At 57.2% G+C, this 21,939-nt stretch overlaps 1 protein-coding gene across 4 annotated transcripts; it reads left to right on the top strand.

Annotated features, from left to right (window-relative positions):
• Positions 1-16,577: 16,577 nt before the first annotated feature.
• On the top strand, positions 16,578-21,939 carry LOC307112633 (uncharacterized protein). Of its 4 annotated transcripts, XM_079793426.1 has the most exons (4): positions 16,578-16,737; positions 18,600-19,278; positions 19,651-19,852; positions 21,364-21,939. In XM_079793426.1, the coding sequence occupies exons 2-4, from the start codon at positions 18,652-18,654 to the stop codon at positions 21,462-21,464; spliced, it is 930 nt and encodes a 309-aa protein (XP_079649552.1). In that variant the 5' UTR covers positions 16,578-16,737; positions 18,600-18,651; the 3' UTR covers positions 21,465-21,939. The 4 variants fall into 4 exon arrangements, with proteins under 4 accessions (XP_079649552.1, XP_079649549.1, XP_079649550.1 ...); XM_079793423.1 differs by having other exon boundaries at positions 18,600-19,852; XM_079793424.1 differs by having other exon boundaries at positions 16,728-16,821; positions 18,600-19,852.

Below are 21,939 nucleotides of genomic sequence, written 5' to 3'. Positions count from 1 at the left end.
GCCCCTTACTAATGTAATAAAGATGTTCTGAGTTGATTGAAGATAATTGCATCATTAAAGCATTTTCTTTGAAGGTCTCCCTCCTGGTAGTTTATCTTTAGCAGGCCACTCACGGGAGTGTTTGAAGAAGAATTTTAATAAGGATGACAGCCAGCTGCCCAGCCTGCCCCACATCCGCTCAGGACTCTGGGAAGGTGGTGTCTGGGTGGGTGAGTGGGTGCCTGAGCTGTGGCCTGGCTGGCAAAAGGGAAGGATGGGGTGTCAGGGCCAGGCATGGGTGCCCACCTTCATCAGGCTTGCCCTTCCTTGTGGGTGTCTGAATTAGTGTCTGACTCTCCTGAAGAGAGCAAGGCTGGGCCGGTGCTGACCAAGCCTCTCTCTGGCATGGCACCACAGGGAAGTAGAGGAGGGAGGAAGGATGCAGGTGGGGCAGAGTCCCTGGGGGGAAAAGAGGCGGGTTGGTCATGAGAACACAGACCCAATGCTCAGCACAAACAGCCTCCAGCACACCAGTATCTCCAGCCCCTGGGGATGGGGGGATGGCCAGAAGAGACCCTGGGAGGGGAGGTGGGGCACGGGGTGGTAGGGGTGAGAAGGGACCCCACTTCTGTCATATGGTGGCTTTGGGCTCAAAAACCCATGTCCCATGTGTAAAGGGAGCCTACACACTGTCCCTGGCTACCAGGTGGGACAAAGAGCAGGGCCCAGGAGCAGGCCAGCCAGGTGTGTTGTGTGGACAGGAGGCTGGGCACAGCTGGTCCTTCTTGAGGCTTGTAGATGCTCAGGCTGGTGCCCATCCCCATCCCAGGTGTGCCCCTGAAATGACAGCAAACCCTTTCTTCTTTTCTAATATAACATTCAGTACTATGAATTTCCCCCTAAGTACTGCTTTAGTGGCATCCCACAGTTTTGATATGTTTTCATTTTCACTCAATTCCAAATATGAATTTCCCCTTTGATTTCCTCTTTGACCCTGGATTAAAGTGTATTTACTTGGGAATTTTCCCGGGATGTTTCTGTATTGATTTTCAGTTTACTTCCATGTCAGAGAACACACTTTGTCTCACATAAGTCCTTTTACATTTATTGAGACTTGTGTTATGGCCCCAAATATAGCCTGTATTAGTCAATGTTCTGTTGTCCTGCTTGGGGGGGGGGGGGGTCAGTAAGTGTCACTTGGGTCAAGTTGGTCGATATGCACCTGTCACTGTATCATTGCTGATTTTCTGCCTACTTGTTCCATCAGTTATTGAGAGAGGGGTATTGAAATCTTTAATAGTAACTGTGAATTTGTCTATTTCTCTTTATGGTTCTATTTGTTTTTACTTCATTCATTATTAGGTTCATAAATGTTTAAGAATGTTAGGCCCTCTTGACAAACTGACTCCTTTATCAACATAAAGTAGTCTTTATTGCTTTAATTTCTTGGTTCTGAAGTCAACTTTGTCTAACATTAGAATAGAGACTCCAGTTTCCTTTTGACCACGTTAGCATGGTTTCTCTTTTTAGTGTTTTTACTTTAAACATAGTTGTGTCTTTATCTTTAAAGAGTTCTTCATGCCCTGGCTGGTGTGGCTCAGTTGGTTGAGAGCCATCCCTTGCACCAAATGGTCGATAGTTCAATTCCTAGTCAAGACACATATCCAGGTAATGGGTTCTTTCCTGGGTCGAAGTTCATGTGGGAGGCAACCAATGGATGTTTCTCTCTCACATCAATGTTTCTCTCTCTCTCCCTCTCCCTCCTCTCTCTCTAAAAATTGGGTATTTAGACTATTTACATTTGTGTGCTTATTGATATGGTTAGGTTTAAACCCATGACCTTACTAATTATTTTATAAATTCCCATCTGTTCTCCGTTCAGTCTTTTCTCTTTTTTTGATCAATTGAATATTTTTTTACTTTAACATATCTCCTTTGTTGTTGACTTATTTAGCTTTAGTTCTTTTATTATTATTTTAGTGGCTGCTTTAGGGTTGACAGTATACATCTTCAGTTTATCACAACATACCTGCCAGTGATATCATCCCACTTTGTATATAGTACAAGAACTCTACAATAGTATCTGGGATCTCCATTTCTCCCTCCCGAGCCTGATGCTATTGTCGGACTTTTTACTTCTATGTGTTATAAATCCCACACTGATCGATGTCATTTGTTTAAATGGTCAGTTATCTTTTAAAGAGATTTTTAAAAAAGTCTTTTCTATTTCTCCATGTAGTTACAATTTTTGGTGCATTTGCATCACTCGGAGCAGAAAGCATAGGGAGGCCAGCAAGGCAGTGCTAAGGGTCCATTCTGGGGGCGAGCCATGCAGGCAGCCTTTGTACAGGCCTTGACTTGGGAGGAGGAAAGGGAAAGCTGGAAAAAGAGAGGTGTTGAGGGCAGAGGCCAGGGCCATGGTGCTCAGAGGAGGGGCCACGGGACTCCAGGGAGGGTCCTCAGTGCTCCAAGAAGAGAAGCCAGGGTGCTCGGAGCGAGCCAGATGGAAGCCTGAGAAGCTGTTAGTGTCTCTCCATCAGCATCCTCCCAGGAGTTACAACGGCCCACCCAGAGTCTAGGGCAGTGATGGCGAACCTCTGACACGCGTGTCAGTGCCATTTCTGATGACACGCGGCCACTGAGGCGGCCGCATGCCGAGGATGAAACATTTATGTTATTTAAACTATAAATATCGCGAAATAATGTTTTTTCCTCAAAGTGACACACTACCTGAGTTATGCTCAGTTTTTTGGCGAAGTGTGACACACCAAGCTCAAAAGGTTGCCCATCACTGGTCTAGGGGATGAAAGAGCGTGTGTTATTCTGGCCATTTTTGGAAAACGCAAAGCACATGGAAGGTCTCTCTGGGGAAGAGCCCTTTGTCAGGACCCTCTGGCTGAGGAGGGACTTGTAGGAGCAGCAGGGAAAGAGGAAGATGCAGGGCAGCAGGAGGCCCTATGTTGGAGTGTGGGCATGGGGGAAAGGTGGGACCTGGGGAGAGAGGGTGGGTCCTGGGCTGTGAGTCGGGGTTTTATTCCGGAAGCACGTGGAGGGACTGGGGTGCTCCGGGTCCCCTCTTACCTCCAAGTCACCTGCAAACCTACTATGAGGACTCTGGGAAGTTCATGGACGTCTGTCGATGGCACTTGGGCAGAGGGATGATGGCCACGTGGAGAAAGTGACAGCCTGGAGCTTGGTGTCCCAGCCAGGAGTCCTGAGGCAGCCTCCACCTTTGGGGAGAGGGAAGGCAGAAGGCAGACCTCCATAGTTCGAGGCCTTACTGCTTTTCCTGGCGCTGCAGGAAGAAGTGGCCCAAACTGGTTGCTGCCAGGTACCAGGCTTCCCCCTACCCCCAGCCATCTCACTGTTAAAGGGACCTGCCCTCAAGGACCATGGATGAATGCGCCACGAATGGGTGCCAGGTCAGTAGTATGGGTTGGGAAGGCAGACACTCCAAACCCCACCTGAGGGAGAGACAGAGGGGTCTTCCTGGGCCACTGCTCCCCACCGGAAGGCTTTCTCCCAGCCCCGCCTGGAGCACCCCAGCACCTTCACTAGAGAAGTTTGCATCCCAGTCTCTGCTGTGGTGCCTGGCTCCTTTAACCATGGCTGGGGGTGTCAGGGGGAAGCAGGGCTCTCCCAGGCTTGCCCACAGTGTGTGAGAAGTGTTCAAAGGGACTGAATAAACAGGCGGTACCTTCGGGGACAATGGGCAGCTTGGTCTCCAGGCGGGGAGGGACGGGTGGAATCCCAGTCTGCCTGGGCTCTGGAGTGGAAGCCGGGCTGGGGCCTGGGGACACGGCGCTTTGTGCTCAGGGTTAATGAGCTGGAAAATACAATTGGGCATCTCGGGCTGTGAAAATCGCTTTGGGGCCGCGGATCACTTAGCTGCTAGGGGAACCCAGAATTGATTTCCTTTGTCCCCAGGGCCAGCACATCCTTGCAGAGACTGCAGCCCCCCCAGGGCCTCCTCTGGGGAGACCTCAAAAGAGCTCCGCTTTGCCTTCGAAGAACTCTGACTCAGCCAGGAACCCCGGGACAAGAAGGCTCGAAAAACAGACAAAACAGCAGACGCCTTTCTCCTGCCTCTCCATTTTCTGCACTCCCCCCACCCTGTCCCCGCTTTTGTAAACTGGAATAACATGCCCCCAAGGCGGGGCCTGTGGGAAGAACAGCCCTGGGACCCTGGACCAGGCTCCAAAAGGCCCCTCTGCTCCCGTTTCAGCCCCTAGGGATGGACACTGTGGCCTAGCCCCTTCCCCAGGAGGTCAGCTGGGCCAGCCCCACCCAAGGCCCCAGGAGAAGGGTGGTCACTTGCCACTTAGCCCCCGCGTTGCCCAAACACCACATTCACTACACGATGCATGTCCCGGGCCCATGGTGGGGCGGGAGGTGCTGTCCTGGACAAATCACAGGAAAGGTCCTTAATGGGGTCACAGGGTCATGGACTTGTCACCGATTTCTAAGCAGAAAGTGCCTGACACTTTTGTGCTTATTTTGTTCTCACCCAACGTTCCGCTTAGACACTAAAGACGTTTTTGAGGGCTGGCTCTTGTGGACGAACATGTTCTGAAAAACAGTCTGACTCAGGGCAGCTGGCCTCAGAATTCTTGTCACAGGCTTGCTGGTGGCCTGGGGGGACTCGGCCAGCCAGCTGAGCCGGGGAGGGGAGGTCCAAGGGTGTGTCACCTCTCTCTGCTGCAGAGCAGCTGTGCCCCAGGGCCATGCCATGTAGAGGCCACCACAGGCAGTCCACTCAGACCTTCATGTGGAATCCAGAAGATCTGTTGGTCATTTCCTAGTTGGGCCTGGAATTCAGAGCTGAAACCTTGGTTCCAGACCCCCACTCCTGTGGTTTCCAGAAGCCCAGAGAAGCTAGACGTGGTTTAAGGAAGGCCTGTGAATCCCAGGGGAGTGGTCTCAAGACAGAGGGGTATGGAGGGGCTCTGGCCTCCGCAGGGCGGGCCCTGGAGTACGACACAGGAGGACAGTGCCACCCTCAGAATTCCATACCTACCGGGAGAGAAGAACCGCCATAGGCTGAGGTCTGACACAGCCCCTTCTTGAATTCTCCTTACTGCTAGTCACTGACTTTAAAAACCGTGTCATTTCAAAACAAATGCAGCCTCAAGTCTGCTAATCTTCATTTCCTTCTGTTTCCTTCTCCCTCCATCCCAAGGGAAGATCTCTGTGTTTCCCAGGAATGAGCAACATCAGACTGTGAGAAGCCTGAGGTTGGGGAGATGCCTGGGAGCCCCTGCTTAGGGCGGCCCATCCACCCACCGTCCTGGGCCAAAAGCAGGCCAGCCGAGCTCCACACACTGGAGGATCTAGCTGCTGAGGCCTGTGGGCATGAATTGGCATTTGAGAGGTGCCCAGGTTTCAGACCCTCACCCGTCCTGAGCACTCCCCTGCGTTGCCCGGCATGTGCTATCTCTGGACTCTCCCACCTTCCTGGAGCTCAGAGCTGAGCACAAGGGCTGGTGGTACATGGGACTCGAAAGGGGCGACAAGGGGGGTCCGAGGTGGTGTATGCAGCCTCCAGACCTGGAGCTCAAGTTGCATTCCTGGTTCGTCCTGGCTCTGCTCAGGGGCTGTGACATCTGACCTGCCATCTTAACCTCTCTGGGCCTCAGTTCCCTGTTTAGTCTCCCCCACATAAGCAGAAGCAAACTTACAAAGCAATCCATTAGTCTGGTCAGCAAGGTCCCTGCCCACTTCCCTCCCATCCTCCTCCCCCCCACTCCCCACCCCCACCACCAGCCAGGCCCGGAGGCCCTGAGGAGGATGGGTAGCCAGCAACAGCCGGACGGTTTCGGGTGGGCTCATGGAGAAGAAGCAGGTGCTACTCGGTCCTGGAAGGAGGGAAGGATGTGGCCATCCCTGTCCCGGGTCTTATACCAATGGTGCTGGCTCTGGCTGCCTGGGCTTCGAGGGGAGAGGGTACCAATGGCCAGTCTCTGGGTCAGCCGATGAACAACAGGCTCTCCGCCCACTGAGAAATGGGGGTTCTGTGAAAGTGCCCTCAGCCCTCCCTGACCCACCTTGCAGCAGGGATAGCGCCCAGCCAGGACAGGCAGGCGGGAGGGCCACTCAGATTGCTGAGCCTCTGTGGGAGGCTTGTAATCCTGCCTAATCCTGTTGGGCCTCAGATCCCTGCGAGTAGAGCAGAGGAAGACCACACATGTGGCCTCAGGATGATGCAGCCTGGCCAAGGCCACAGGCCAGGGCAGTTGCTCTCACTCAGCCCTGAGCCTTTGGGGTCCTGGGGGTCTGGGTCCAGGACCGGCACACACAGACATCGAGTTGACAGGCCAGCTCTCTGTGGCTCGTGCTCAGCCTGGTCGAGGTCCAGGACCTCTGGATTCCAGAGCTGGGGCCTCCACCTTGGGCAGGCGGGTCAGGACCAGATGGGAGATCTTGGGGCTCTCCTGGAGTTTCATTCACAGTTGGACACTCGGGAAGTCCACGAAAAGAAGTGTGTCTCTGAGCCGATGGCCTTAGTTCCTGAAAATGGCCAAGTTGGAAGCAGTAACTTGGTGTGGGAGCCAAATAGGCCAGCTCTAGCGGGGGCAGCCTCCCCAGCCCACCCCTTACCACCTGGGCCACTTAGGCCCTGTCCACCCTCTGCAGTGGCTGCTGGGTAAGTGCCTCCACCTCTCCAGGGACAGAGTGAATGAGGGTGGCACTGGGCAGAGGGTCACACCAGCACACTCGCCACACTCAGGAAATGATAGGTTGGGGGAGGCAGAGACTCTAATGCGAGGAGTGTTGTAGGGACAGAGGCTAGGCCAGGGAGGCCATGGGGAAGGAGAAGGTGAGGCCGGAGGGAACGCAGGATCCCAGGGTCATGAAAACCATGGTTGGCACTTTGAGTTTTGTTCTAAATGGGTGTGTGGGGGCGGGGGAGGGGGGGAAGAGGGGGTTCAGCATCACTCTGGTGCTCACATCAGAGGGCTGTTATCTGCTCTTGCCAAACAGATCACTCCAGCAGTTGACTGTGTCCGCCTGTCCTCGGGGACTGCTGAGACCTGACCCAGAGCCCACCCCCTCCCTCAGCGGGTGGGAGGAGGGGGCTGCAATCAGGAGTTCTGCAGGGAGTAGGGGGCCAATTAGGGCCTGCGGAATTCCTCTTGATCAAAGCGAGCAGGCAGTGGCGTATGTCTGCAGATGGTTCATGGCCCAAGGCTTGTTACTTTGAAAACAATCTAAGATACAGGGACATTAACAATCGAGTATCTAATTTAATTCTGGTTTAAAAGACCACTTAAGACTGAGCAGCTGAGTGAACTGTGGGTCTGCCCGCCCACTGTTTCTTCCCCAGTCCTGCGGGCAGGAGGCTGCTGGGCGGGTGTCTGGGCTGGAGATGGGGATAGGCCCCAGACCCCAGAGGGGACGGGGTAACAGGCACTTAGTGGGGGAAGCTCACTGCCAGCATGGAAGTTGGCACCTGTCTGCCTGGAGTGCTTAGGCCCCAGGTGCCCTCATGTGTCCCAGACCCCTGACCCACACGTGTGGTGTCTGTGCAGCTGGGGCCCGGCAGCCAGCAGCATTTATACTGTACATGTTGGGCCAACCACGGACTGGGCCCTAACACCCGGGTTCTGGATCATTCTTTACTCCCGTGATGGCCAAGCCTCAGCAGGGACCCCATTCCTTGTGTCCCTGTTAAACTGTTGCCCCTTGGCCTGGCACCAAGTCACTGGACCAACTCTGGGGCACGCGTGTGAAATCCTGGCGGTGCCCATCCGACCAGAAACTGGCAGCAAGGAGCCCAGGATGCCGGGGTTGTAGGGCCAAGGCAAAGGGCTCCCTGTGCTCTGGGGTTCACAGGGCTCCAAAAGGCACCCCACCCGGACAGGATGGGGTGGGTATGGGGTGCAGAAAGCCCAGCTCAGGCAGCAAGCTGAGGCTGAGTCCCAGATACCCGAGGGGTGAGCATGGGCTTAAGTGTCCCCTCCCCAGGGGGCTCTCCCCCCTCCCCCCTCCCCGGGTACCCAGTGAGGACACTTTGGTGAGTAGCATTTCCACTGCCCTGCCTCTCCACAGAGCAGCCTTCCTGCTCCTCCTTCACAGGGCGGGGGTGGTGCTGGGCTGTGGGAGGGCAGGCCCAGCACCTCTGGGCCTATTAACTGTGTTGGGGGGCGGTTGTGGGGGGGAGTTGCTCTCCCCTCCCCCGGGCTCAGGTTGTACTAGAGCCTCAGCCCTTTGGCCTCAGGTGGCCACTGCCTGCCTGTCTTTCCCGAGGGCAGTCTCCGGGGGCAAAAGGAAAACCTGGCTCCCTACTTCAGGGCGCGGTGGCCACAAGGGCTCCGAGGCCCACTTTCTCCTTTGTGGGTACCGAACAGGCAAGTTCAGGTTTGGGCAAAATCAGGGATGGCCCAGGGCTAAGGCTCCGCCACTTCCCGAGGGAGAGGCCGGGGTGCGAGACCCTCTGCTTCCCGGCAGGAGCGCCCCGGAGTGCGGGGCGAAGGGTAGCACCGGCCAGGCCCGGGTCACGGCCGGGCACAGGGCCGGGCTCCACGTCGGGGTGGACCCGCCACACTTGAGCGCACCGCCGCCCGGCTGGGACCGTCGCCTCCCGGCCCGCGCCCGCGGCCCCTTTGTCATGCACATGAGGGCTCCGCGGCGGAGAAAGGGTCCCCTTCAAACGCGGAGTCGCCGATGAAGAGCACTTTTCTTTCCCAGCCCGCGGGCTTGGCACAAGCCTGCTGTTTCCAAGTGGCCTCTCATTCACGGGCCCCCTAGGTGCCCCGCCGACAGCCCCTGGCAGCTGCTGCGCTTTCAAAGGCTCTATAGAGCCTCTCTGCAGGTGAGCCCTCCCGCCAGGGGGCTCCCCGTCAAAGGCTCTTTGAGACGTCACCGGGGAGCGGGCTCCGAGCGTGTCGCCGCTCACAGCGCCGGCACAATGGATGCGCCACTCAACGGGCGACCCGGCGCGCCCCGCCCGCGCGTGCTTCCGTGGGGAGGGCCGCCGCCCCGGTGGAAGGCGCCGGGCCTCCCCGTCCTCCTGCGGTCTCCCCTCCCCCAGCCCGGCCGCGCCCCTCCCCACCTCGCTGCCCCGCCTCTCAGGCCTGGTCCCCTACGCTCCCCTCCCGCCCCGCCCCGGCATCCCGCCGCCCGCCCCGAGTAATTGCTCCTTTGAAGCCCCAGCCGACGTCGCGGCGCCCAGAGCGCTCCCACCCTGCGCCCGGGGCTGCCGTCCGGCCGCTCGGTTTCAGCTCCTTTTCATCCTTTCCTTTTCAACTTTATTAAAACCAGCCCGGTGTCCGGGGCTGCAGCGCTGCTCGGCTGGGCTGCTCGCTGGAGGGGCCGGCCCGGCGGGGGCGGGGACAGGACGGGGGCGGGGCCGTGGCTGGGGAGGCGGGGCCTAAGGTCTGGGAGGCTGCCCCGCCCATCCTGGGTTCCTCCCTGGGACTTGAGCTGGTGGCTGAAGGGGATACAGCTCCTATCCCCCCAGCACCCAGCTCTGCCCTCTGGGGGGAGGCCTGTTCAGCAGAGGTGGGGGCTGGGGGGAAGAAGGTCGGAGGGGTGGCACTTGCTGTCTGCACACGTGTTCTCAGAAAGTCGTCTGTTCACCTGGAACAAGTCAGCTCTTCCTGCAAGTGCACTCCTTGTTACAGGAGCCTGAGGGTGGCCCAGTGTGGGAGGGTGGGAACCCTACAGCATCCACAGAGGAGGACTGATCTGGCCACCTCTGGAGAGGCCCAGGTGAGGGGCCACACTGAGCAGGTGCTGCTACTGGATGGTCAAGGGTTGGCTGCTCAGACCTGTGCCTCGTCTTAGAGAGATCCCGTCCTGACCTGCCACCTTGCTCTCCCTCCCGTGGGCAGGGCAGCCACAGACAGGCACGGGGGACACTCCCTGCTGGCCAGGTCCCTTGCCCGGGAGCACATCCAGGTTGTGTGGCCTGGCAGCACCCAGGACCAAGTGTGCAGGCAGCACTGGGGGTTCTGGGCCCTCGACCTCCAGCCCACAGGAATTCCCTCTGCAAAGCGAGGGCAGCTTTCAACAACTCTGCTCCCCCAGCCAGGAGACAGTGGCTAGCTCAAAGAATCAGGGTTCCTCCAGGCTAGTCCGGAGTCCCTGCCCACCCTTTCCTCTGAGCATCATGAGACCCTGCTCATGCTCCCTCTGTAGCCTCTAAACCCTGCTGAAGGGGGGGCTGCTGCCCATGTGTCAGCCCCCCACACCCGGGGCTCCAGGCTGCCCAAGAGCCACCAAGCTCGGGCTCTTCCTCACCAGGTGGGGGCATGTGACTGAGGGCTTGTTTCCCCCTGCCAACCACCCCCCACCCCATCCCAGTGATCAGAGAGGATGCAGCCCACATGGGGTCACCTCCAATTTCACATGAGACTCATGTGCCACATCTGTGTGTCTCCAGCGGAAGTGACTTCACTTACGTTGAATAAATTATTTCCTTTGAAGGGTAGCGAGATCAGGTAGCCGCAGCCCCAGAGCCAGGTGTTCTCCTGGAGCCAGGTGGGCACAGTGCTGCTCTGGCTCTAGTGGGACATTACAGTGGGTTGTGGGCTGGGCCCCCAAGGCCCTGACTTCCCGAGAGCACATCAAGGACCGAATCCGGGCCGGGGAGCAAGGCAGGTGGCCTGGTGTGGTGGCGCTTGCAGGGCAGTTGGGAGAGGCTGTCCCTGGGCAGGGGAGGCTGTCCCTGGTTGGGGGGGATGCCTCGTGTCCGGCTGGGCCCACATCACAGGTGTGGATGTGTTTTGAGTCGCTGGCGTTGGGGAAGGGGCAGAAACATCATGTCCTGGGGCGGTGGGCACTGGGCCTCACAGAGGGCGCGGAGCGGCCAGGCTCTCGGCAGCTGACTCTCCCCAGGCAGAGCCCCGTCAGGACTGGCTGGGATTCTGCCCCAGGAGCTTCAGCACCAGTGTCCCCTCCAGCAGCCGCCCCCGTCTGGCTCCTGGGGGTCCCAGCCTTTTCTCCAACTTTTCTTTTTCTTTCTTAAATATATTGCTTTCAGCCCTAACCGGTTTGGCTCAGTGGATGGAGCGTCGGCCTGCGGACTGAAAGGTCCCAGGTTCGATTCCGGTCAAGGGCATCTACCTGGGTTGTGGGCACATCCCCAGTAGGAGGTGTGCAGGAGGCAGCTGATCGATGTTTCTCTCTCATCGATGCTTCTAACTCTCTATCTCTCACCCTTCCTCTCTGTAAAAAATCAATAAAATATATTTTAAAAATTTATATATTGCTTTCAGAAAGGAAGGAAGAGGGAGAAAGAGATAGAAACATCAATGATGAGAGAGAAACATCGACCAGCTGCCTCCTGCACGCCCCTACTGGGATTGAGCCCGCATCCAAGGTACATGCCCTTGTCTGGAATCGAACCCAGGACCCTTTAGTCCATGGCTGATGCTCTATCCACTGAGCCAAACTGTTTAGAGCTTCAGTGTTTCTAAAGTTGCATTCAGACTCATGGGGTCCTGCTCTGGTCGGTCCCAACCTGCCAGGGGGGTGCATCAGGACAGTGCTGGGGCCCACAGACAAGGAACCCCTCATGTCCTTCCTGTCCTCTGACCTCAGGGTTGGCCCTGGCCTGTCCCCCTACCTGTCCTACACTCGGACACGGTGCCATAGGTGTCCACGTGGCACCTTGGTAGGGCAGTAGACGTCCTTGAATCCTTGGCATGAATCCTTGGAGAGTCTTCCCCAGGAGAAAGACCAAGGGCCAGTGCCGAGAGGGACACCCCCGCTCTCTGTTGCCCAGGGCTCCTTCTGTGCCCCCAGGGCTGTGGCTAGGGAGGACACCCAGCCCAGTGCCCAGCGTCCCTGCTTGGCCGAAAGCTGACTCGTGCTGCCCTGCTCACCAGGAAATGCCAGACCTGGGGTTGGGGCAGCACCCCACTGTGGCCTTGAAAACAGAGAGGAAGTGAGTGTCCAGCTCCCCACAGCGAGAGCTCCTCAGGAGCCAGAAAGTGGGAGGCAGCGCTGAGTGGGGCGGGGCTGGGAGAAGGGGGAGGGACAGACACAGTGTCCCCCTCATGGGGCCCAGCCAGCCAGGGCCAGGGAGCTGGGGCGCAGCACCCATGCTGGGGATAGGGTGAGATACTGTGGGGCCTGACTCCGAGGCTGAGCCTGGGATCCGGGAGCAGAGAGCGGGAGGGCACCAGCACAGGGAATGGAGGCTTGGCCGAGGGGGTGAACCTGGGGACAGAGCACGTGGTGTGGCTGCAGCCCTGGAAGGGAGGGGTGCGGAGGAGGAGGGGCCACGGGGCTCTGGGAGCCCAGGGGGAGCCAGTTCTGGGTCCTGTAGGCCAGTGGGGTCCACTGCCCCCCTGCAGCTCCTGTGGCTGTCCAGACACTGTTCAAAGAGGCTCAGAGAGCCGCGGGCTGAGGTCATCTCAGTCCAGCCTTAATGAGGAGGGGTGACCACCAACCTCGGGAGGGAGGGGTCAAGGAGATTCAAGGCCAGGATGGAGCAGGACAGACAGGCTGGTCAAGCCCGGGGCGGGGGGTGTTTTTTGAGGTCCGGAGGGCCAGGGGAAGCAGAGGAGAATTGCAACCCCAGCAGAAACACAAAGCCCATCCCTTGGGGGCGGAGCCCTCTTGGCTCCGTTTTAAGAAAACACGGAAAGGCTCAGAGGGCCTGGCGGCTGGGCTCCAGCAGGTGGCACTTCCTCTCCCTGGATTCCAGCAGCGTCTGCAAGGTCAGCATCTCCCAGGCCCTGCACGTGACCAGCGGCCAGCGGTGGCACGCAAGGTTCTGGGCTCCACTAACTTCTTCCTCATGTGCCATCTTGGGTTTTTTGTGTGTGTTTTTTTTCAGTTGAAATGTAATATACCCATAAAACTTACCCTTTTAAAGTATACATTTCAGTGGCTTTTACAAGGCTCTGACTCCAGAATACTTTCGTCATCCTGATAAGAACCCCCATCCCCATCAGCTGTCACTCCACATCCCCTCCCCCAGCCCCTGGTGACCATGAATCTACTACTTCGGTCTTCGCGGACTTGCCTGTTCTGGACGTTTCCTGTAAATGGACTCCGACACTGTGGTTGTTTTGTGTCTGGCCTCAGGATGGATCCCACTTTCTTTTTTTAAAAAAATATATTTTATTGATTTTTTTACAGAGAAGAAGAGAGAGGGATAGAGAGTTAGAAACATCGATGAGAGAGAAACATCGATCAGCCGCCTCCTGCACACCTCCTACTGGGGATGTGCTCACAACCAAGATACATGCCCTGAGACCTTTCAGTCCACAGGCCCACGCTCTATCCACTGAGCCAAACCGGTTAGGGCTGGATCCCACTTTCTGGCCATTGTAATACCCCATCTAATTTTGTGAGCCGTGTCGTAGAACGGAATGTGTTCTGGACCCTGCAGAACACCGTGTGCCGAGCCACCCTCTGTCCTAGTCCTTCCTTCTGCAGACCCCTTCCCGGTAGCTTCCCAGCCCCCACCCCTCTACCAGCCCTGCCTCCACCCTGACTCTGAGACCAGGGAGTAAAGGGGGAATCTCACTTCCCGTGCCCAGCAAGGAGGGGAGTTCCCCAATTCTGAGGCCTGGTTCCCCATGACCCCGTCCTTCCAGCTGCCCCTTGCCTGGCCCCAGCTCCTCGTCCAGCGCTTGACTACTATGCACCCTCTGAGACGGGCCCGTAGGCTCTTGGACAGGTGCCCAGTTTACTTCCTATTTTTCTGTTTCTGTGTTTAAGGCAGGTCTCTTGTAAAAGCATGTAGCTGAATTTTACTTGTTAGCCAATCTGAGCATCTCTCTGCTTTAACTGGCATATCAAATACCTTTTATAGTTAATATAATTGCTGACCTATGTGAATTTAGCTGTGTGATCTTTTTTTTGTGCTTTCTATTGGCTCCACTGTGTCTTTGCTTCTTTTTTCCTCCGCCTCTGCTTTTCTTTAGATACTTTTAAAAAATAATTATTTCCCTGCCTGTGGCTTGGAAGTTGAACACTATTTCTATTGTTTATTTCTGTTTGGAATAGGTGGTGTTTTTTTTTGAAAATACAGGTCAATTTTTTAAAGTAATTCTGAAAAGTTATTAGCAGCTACTTTTTCAAATATTGCTATTTCCCTAATTTCTCCCCCTCTAGAACGCCCATAAAAATAGGCCTGATGTTTGCAATGCGATCTGTTGGTCTCCTACCCTCCTTACATCTTTCATCTTTTGTCTCTGTCTCCCACGCTTCGTTCTGGGCCATTTCATCAGCTGTACCTTTCACATCCCATTTTTTTTTTTCTCCAGCCGTATTTAATGGTTTTTAACTGTCCTTGTGTTTAGTTTTCAGCAAATATATTTTCTTTATTTCTAAAAAGTGTTTTATTCTTTTTCAAATTTGCCTGTTTTTTTTAATGCATTTGACCCTGCTTCATATTTTCAGTTCTTTTATTTCTCAAGGTTTTAAACACAAGTGTTTCATCTGTAAAACCTCTAATTTCACTTTCTGAAGATTGTTGAGTTGGCTGTTCCTGCTGAATTTCGTTTCCTGCTTATATGTTCTGTGGCGTTGGCTGTGAGTTCACATCTGGGTGGCTTCGTGGTAGAATCCTGTGCCGTGAGTGGTTGGAGGGACACGCTCTTCGAGAAGGGACCCAGGACCGCTTGCTTGCTGAGTCACACAGTCAATTACAACCCAGCCCTGCACGTAGATCCACTGTGATTGCAGCTTCCAGCCCCCAGACCTGGGCTGAGGCCAGCAGGAGAGCCCGCCGCGGCCTTTGCTGCCGTGGATTTTCTATCCAGTCCAGCCTCCCCCCACCCCCCACCCCTCACCCCTCCCGCCCCATCCCGGGAAGTACCACCTCTGGGAATTCAGCTTCCGGCAATGGCTTCAGTCCCAGCATCTTCTGACCTCCCAGGACCATGGAAGCAGCTCTTGGCAGCTGAGACAGCGAAGCAGCCTGGCACCTCCATTCAGGTTTCGGCTTCAGGCTCACGTCCAATTGGGTCGAGAGATATCTGTGCACCTTGTAACCAGCCAGACTCTCCAACACTCACCCCCAAGCACCTGGCCCATCACTGCCTCCATCTCACTCCCCCACCCTCCGGTTCCCTTCCCCCTCCTCATCACTCCTGCTTCCTGTTAAGGTATTTGTTTGCTTGTTTGTTTTTTAGTTAATCCTCACCCGAGGGTATTTTTCTATTGATTTTTAGAGAGAGTGGAAGGGAAGGGGCGAGACAGAGAGAGAGAGAGTAGCATCGATGTGAGAGAGAGACATCAATTGGTTGCCGAGCAGGGCTGGGGATCTAGCCTGCAACCGAGGTACATGCCCTTGACCAGTATCAAAGCCAGGACCCTTCAGTCCCAGGGCCAACACTCTATCCACGGAGCCAAACTGGCCAGGGCTAAGGTAGTTTTTATTATGAAAAGTTTCAAACATACACAAAAGCACACAAACTCATGTGTATTAGGATGGATGTGGGGATGGTTGCCCTAACCTGACAATGCCCACCCCTCTCACTCCGCAGCAGGGTGGGACTTGTCCCAGAACATGGGACTCGTGAGGGAGGGGAGTCAGAGGGGACAGCCTCCCCCAGGGGCTTTCTGTTCACTTCAAAATGCCTCTGCCCCACCCAGGTCCCAGACCTTCCCACCAGTGGACCTGCTAGGCCTGGTACCCAGCACACAAGGGGGATGTGTTGGCTCCAAGTGAACCCATGAAGAGCCGGCCCCCACACAGGCTCTCTGGCTGCAAGGTTCACTCAGCAGCTGGCGGACCTGGCCCTGCAGATCCAGCTGCCTGGTAATATCACTGCATAATCGTCGGGGGAGGGGCTTCTAGGATGTCCTCATGTCTGTGCCACCAGGACCAAGGGCCCAGAGCTTCCCCAGAATCTGTCCCTGGGACCAGGTGGGGCTACCAGATCCACAGTGGAGAGGGCCCTCAAGGTGCTCACCTGCAGCCTTGCGCCTCACGGAGCCATTGGTGCGCACCCACCCTGGAGCCTGTGAGTTATGCCCCAGCCACCCTACGCTTGGAGCAAAGAGCAGTGACGCCTTGCCCTGACGTCACCCCTGCCCCCCTCCCACCAGGCTGCTTCCCTCCCTTCCTCCCTGGATGCCTGCAGGCTTACTAGTAAACCACCTCGGACCCCAATCAGCCTCTGCAGAACAGGTGAGGAAACGGAGGCAGGGCCCAGAGGGACACAGAGGGCCCGTCCCCTGGGTGACTGAGCAGAATTGGTGAAGAGGCAGGTTACAAGCTGTGGGTGGGTTTGGGGGAGGCTGCTTGCTGCCTGTTCTTGGACCCCGGAATATGGCTGTTTGGGGAGGGTCACCCAGAATCTTCCCTTGTTGGATGCAGCCAGCCCTGGGGACACGGGGAGAGGGGCGGTTTGACTCTCACCCTGATCCTGGCTGGACATGCTCCGCTGAACCCAACCAGGAGCTCCCGGCTCCCAGTGGCCCTTCCTGTCCCTGCCTCCTGCCTCCTCCTGGGAACGCCCAGCGTCAGCAGCAGACAGATTCTGAGAGCGTCCTGGCCACTTTGAGTCAGATTTCCTGGGCCCGAGACAGACTTTTGTCTTCTCCCAGACTCCTCCCCTTCCCATACGGGCCCCTCCCATGGTCCACTTCCTTCTTTCATTTCCCACTCTTAGTTCCAGCAGAGAGGTTTCTGGAAAGCATAGCTCACAAACATCCTTCTGTGTGGGACAGCTCCGGGGGAGGGGCCGGGGCTGCCCACTAGCGCTCCGAGGACTGAGATGACGGTGGGCAGTGCTGCTGCCTGAGAGCCTGTGGCATTTCCGCACTCGGGGCCAGTCTGCGCCTGATCTGGTGAGATTCCTGTGTGGAGGGCTGCGGGGGGCCGAGGCTGGGACATGGGTGAGGAGCACCTGCTCTTACCCACTCGACTGTTCGGTGAGACCGAGGGCAAAGGGAGGGCTTCCCGGCCGTGTCCCTCAGAGCCTTGCTCACCTGACGCTCCCCTCTTGGAAGGGACAGGGTGAGGGTCAGAGGAATGGTGCCCAAGGCCTGTGGGCTCACTGGGCAGAAAGGGTGGCCTCTTGCAGAGACTCCTGCTCGGCTGTGTGTGCTGTGTGTGCTCTGTGTGTGCTGCGCTGTGCTGAGTGGGCTAAGGGACTGAGTCCCTTCCTCATCCCTACCAATGCGGGAGCCTTCCTCCTGGCCACCAGATAGAGCAGGTGGGGGTCAGGGACCCCGGGGAAGTGGGGAATGGGCAGATGGGCTTCCTCCTCCTTTGCTTCCCTAGGGGGCCGGCGAGAGGGTAGGGGGCCCTTGCAAGGGCTGGCCGAGCAGTCCTAGTGACTCCATGCTGCTCGCCTAAGTGGGGAAGGTTCTCAGCTGGGGACCCCCAGGCAGAGTGAGGTCATCGCTGCCTTGTGCCTGTGGAGCTGGCTCTGAACCCAGGACCACTGGCGGGGTCCACTGAGCAAGCCCCCAGCGATGAGTCCTGGGGAGACAAGCAGACAGACCCCCAACTAAGGCAGTTCAAGCTCAGCCCTCCGCTCACAGGGTTTGAGTTGCAGAATCTCTATTCAAGGGTCTTGAGCTGTGTAGAGAAAGTTCTAGTGCTTTCTGGAAGGTGTGACTGCTCTTCCCAGAGCAAGTGCTTAGAGGAGGTCCCGTCTCGGTCGGCTTGGGCTCCTTAACAGCCACAGACAGGGCGGCTTAGGCAACAACATTCATTCCTCAGTTCTGCAGGCTGGAGAGCTGAGCTCCGGGTGCCCACATGGGCGGGTTCTGGCGAGGCCCACCTCCTGGCTCCTGGCTGTGTCCTCACAGGGAGAGGGTGAGAGAGCTCCCTGGGGCCTCTTACAGGGACACTATCCCATCCTGAGGGCCCCACCCCAGGATCTAATGAACTTCCAGAGGCCTACCTCCTACCACCGCCGGAGGTTAGGATTTCAACATACAAATTTGGTGGGGGACACAAACATTCAGCCTATAGCAACCTCCCAGGACCTCATGAGTCACATCGGAGGTAAAAGAAAGGACTGGAAAGTGTGGCTTCTGTGTGGCCCACCCCTTTCAAAGTCAAATGTCTTGTGGACATGAATGAAGACACCAGGTGAGAACAGCAGAGGCTGCCTCCTCAAAGCTGCTTGGGGACTGGGGCTGTTATATTGTAAATCAGAAGACGCCTTAATCAATCAGCCAAATTTATTTGGAGTCCTGTTCATTCCCGCTCGCGCTAGCGGGCCCAGAGGAACTCTTGCTTCTCAAATTCTGGGGCCCATTATGGTGGAAGTCTTTCCAATTTATATGTTTTTCAGCTCTTTGTTGTCCAAATTTGGAATGAGACTTCCAGACCTTCTGAGAAAAACTCCTGTTTGCTGGGACAGGGCTGAGAGACCATATCTCAAGGCCTGACCAGGCGCTAGCACTGACAACTCTGGGGCATTAGTTTATGGCCTCTCTGGAATGGGAGTAGTCTTATTTTCCCTATTATTTAAGCAAGCAAGCGTTTACAGAAGCCAGTATAGCAGAGTTAAAATTTTAAACAGCAGTTTTTACCCGAGATGGAGGTTACTATGCTTCAGGGCCAGCTGTTAGGGCACCACAGGGGTTGTGTGTGGCTGCCCAGGCTGGTTGCAGCCGGTTGTGGACCTGGTTCCACCTTTATGGCTGGTTGGCCTTGTCTTTCTGCATAATGAGTCTGTCCTGATCTCTTGCAGCCGGGGGTGGTTTTCTCTGTGGGAGAACAAAAGCAGCTCAGGGGCAGCGCCTATGGATTCCAGTTCCGAGGACAAAGATGCAGCCATGGCCATCCCCCCGCTGAAGCCCGGCGAGAAGTTCCACCTGTTTGTCAGCTACAGCAGCATGGATGCCACGTGGACACATGGGCTCATCGGCCGCCTGGAAGCCGACCACGCGGGGCTGCGTGTCTGCCTGCACGAGCAGGACTTCACCCCAGGCAGGAACATCCTGGAGAACATGGCTGAGTGCATCCATCAGAGCCAGAAGGTGCTGCTGGTGCTGAGCCAGGACTTTGTGCAGAGCAGGTGGTGCCTCCTCGAGGCCGACCTGTCACTCTTTGGCTACTGCCTGGAGCGGAAGCCGGTCATCCCCGTGCTGCTGCGGCCCTGCCAGGTCCCGCTGCACCTCAGCCACCTGACCTACCTGGAGGCCATGGACAGCCGTTTCTACAGCAAGGTGGTGCAGCTCCTGTGCACACCCAGCCACTGCATGGTGCGCTCCCTGCCCGGCCCGCGCCCGGTCCCTTCTTTGTACAGCGGGAAGACCCTCCTGACCCTGAACTGTGTCAACAGGGACAGCCTGCCCTCGTGGAAGGTGGGGACCTTCAGCATCCTGAGCGTCCCAGACCCCTTGAAGGAGGTGTTGCCGGACCCCGAGGTATACAAGCATGCTGTGGGCATCCTGAATGGGGTACAGTCCCCCAGGTCCTGCCTCCGCTATCTGGGTTGTAGGGTCCTGCTCAGCATCTTCCTCTTCCTTCTCTTCGGGGTCTCGATCTTTCTCATTGTGGCTTTTGGGCTCGAGCGCATCACACCGGGTCTGCGGTTCCTAATAATCACCACCATTGCGTTCTTCAGCCTCCTCACCGTGGTCCTAGCAGTGAACACTCTGTGCTGGTTCAGAAGGTTTTCTAGGAGGAAGATGCAGGAGCTGGGCCTCAGGGTGGGGGAGGCCAACCTGCTGCTGGCGCCGCACTCGGTGCTGATGGGCTGCGAGACCCTGAACCAGCTGTCCTTCGTGTTCGTGCAGCTGGAGGACTGCCGGCGGACCTTCCTCCAGGCCCCCGAGGGCGAGGCCCTGTTCCGGGAGGCCCTGCTGCAGTTCTCCAGTGCCTACGCATGCTGCCTGGCGCGGGCACACTTCCCCCACTGCGAGGACACCGCGGCCGCTCGGGGCCACCTGGAGCCCGGCCTGTGTTTCTGCCAGTATGTCTCTGTGCGGCTGCGGAGAGGTTAGCCCACGTGGCAGCGGGAGGGCCTGAGGAGGGGCCTTGTGTGGACGGACATCCAGCGCCCCGGGCCGGCGCTGTGGGCGTGGCCGCAGTGAGCCTGCCTGGGGCGCTGCCTCTCACCTCCGGTCAGCGGTGCCAAGCAGGGCAGCCTGCACTGCCTGCTCTGAGGGCAGAGGTGACTGCTGTCAACCCACCCGGCCTGGTGTCCTGCTCTGTCCCGACAGATTGGCGCGGGGGGGGGGGGGGGGACTTTGGTCAAACTACCTGAGAGGAGGCCAGGGAAGAAGTGTGTTCGCCTAGGAACCCTCAGGGACCCCCAGGACTGGCCCACCCCTCGGGGACACAGTCACTGCCCCGCTCTGGATGTCCAGTCAGTATCCAGGAGCCAGAGCAGAATGCAGCTCCTCCAGGCACTTCCCCTCGTTCTGGGAAATGGAGATGGGAACAGGTCAACCCCTAGGGACTTGGAAACGCACACACACACACACAGACACACACACAAACACACAGAGACACACATGCACAGACACACACACACACACACACACACACACACACACACACACACACACTGAGCTCCTGCCTTCAGTGCTGAGCGCCACAGCCATCCTTGGCTGGAAATGGGAGACCTGGGTTGGACTGGGCATGGTCAGATTGGCGTCTGTGGCCTTTGATTCCAGACCAGTGAGCCCTTGCTGCTCTGCATGGCCTCGGGTCCTGAAATAAAGACCCCAGCCTGTCTTCATCCTCCCTTCTGGGGAGGGTGTGCGGGGGCTGCAGCAGCGCCTCCCAGAACCGTGGCGGCGCCAGCATCCTCATCCTCGCTGCTGCTGCCAGTCATCCCACAGGAACAGGCAGCATCCCCGGGAGGTAACTAGGAACTGGTTCTGGACGTTGGGGACAGAGCAGGGAGCAGCAGCAGGCTGAGCCCTCCCTGAGCTGCTCCTCCCAGAGAGTGAGATCCCCACACCTTAAGCTTCACTCCTCTCCCCAAGACCCCTCTCTGCTCTGGCCCAAGCACAGGCAGGACCTTGGAGGTGAGGGTTGGCCCCAGGGTAACGTGGGCCGCAGGCTGCCCTCTGTGAAAGAGCAGTTGGCAGGTGATGACCTGCCAGGCTTGCAGTCCGGTGCTGGGCAGATTCCCTAGCAACTTGGGGAGCCTTGGGTGGGCCCTGGCCAGATGCTGTGCTGGTGGGAGTAGCCCATCGGCTCTGTGGTTTCGCTGCCTGCAGGGCCCTAAACTGACCCTCACCCCCTCCCACAGGCACAGGTCCAGGCAGTAGCTGCAGAGTCACAAATGTAGTTCCTCATTTATCGTCCCACCGCCCTGGCAGTGACCTTCCTGTGGGATTGGGCATGTGGCCTCTCAGCACGACCCCTACATGCGACCCACAGTGTGACCTGCCCAGTCCCACAGGAACCTGCAGTTCTAGGAGGTTCTGAGCTGCACCCCCCCTCAGAGCTTTGGATCACCCCCCGCCAGAGACCCAGGCTCCTCTTTCTTCCCGCAGCTGCTTCCCAGGCGCCTGCAGGAGAGCCTGCTCCGGGCTGGGGACTGACCCGACAAGCGGACGTGTGTCTCTGGGACAGCCACCTCGGTGAGGGGCTCTGATGACTGACCTGAGACGGGGCTCCACCTCCTGGATCCCATCCCTGGGTCCCCAGCCAGGCCCTAGTGAGTGTTTGCCTGGTGAAGAAGGGCATGTAACCTTGAAACGACCTTGAGGACATGGGCATCTGAGGATTGCGCTTGTGATGTACTGTGAAGGGGTGGAGGGTGTGACAGGAAGTGGGGAAGCAGAGCGGGAGGCGGCCAGGTGAGGTCAGCTTGTAGACGACTAACATGCAGCACACGGTCCGACCCATAAAAGTTCCCCCTGTGCCACTGTCCCCAGTGTGGTCTCTCTCTGAGGGTCCAGGTCTCTTCTCAGATGAACACAAGGAGTTTCTCACGTTTTCCTTGAACCCATTGCCACCGTCATCGGGTCCCTCGCCAGGGAGCCCATGGACCTGGGACACACTCGATGTGTAAGAATCGTGTTTTTTGACTTTTGGCATTTTATCTGACACTATTAAAGCCTCACCTG

Source organism: Cnephaeus nilssonii (genome assembly GCF_951640355.1).
Source record: "Cnephaeus nilssonii genome assembly, chromosome: 16".
In the NCBI taxonomy this organism is placed as follows: domain Eukaryota; kingdom Metazoa; phylum Chordata; class Mammalia; order Chiroptera; family Vespertilionidae; genus Cnephaeus; species Cnephaeus nilssonii.
The sequence above is the reverse complement of the archived record's forward strand: the minus strand, read 5'-3'. Positions and strand labels throughout refer to the sequence as shown.

Excerpts from the sequence above, each read along its gene's own strand:
- LOC307112633 (XM_079793423.1), top strand. The coding sequence starts at position 18,652 with ATGGATTCCAGTTCCGAGGACAAAGATGCAGCCATGGCCATCCCCCCG. Across the intron at positions 19,853-21,363 it reads CTCTGTGCGGCTGCGGAGAG|CTGCTTCCCAGGCGCCTGCA; the intron begins GTTAGCCCACGT and ends TTCTTCCCGCAG.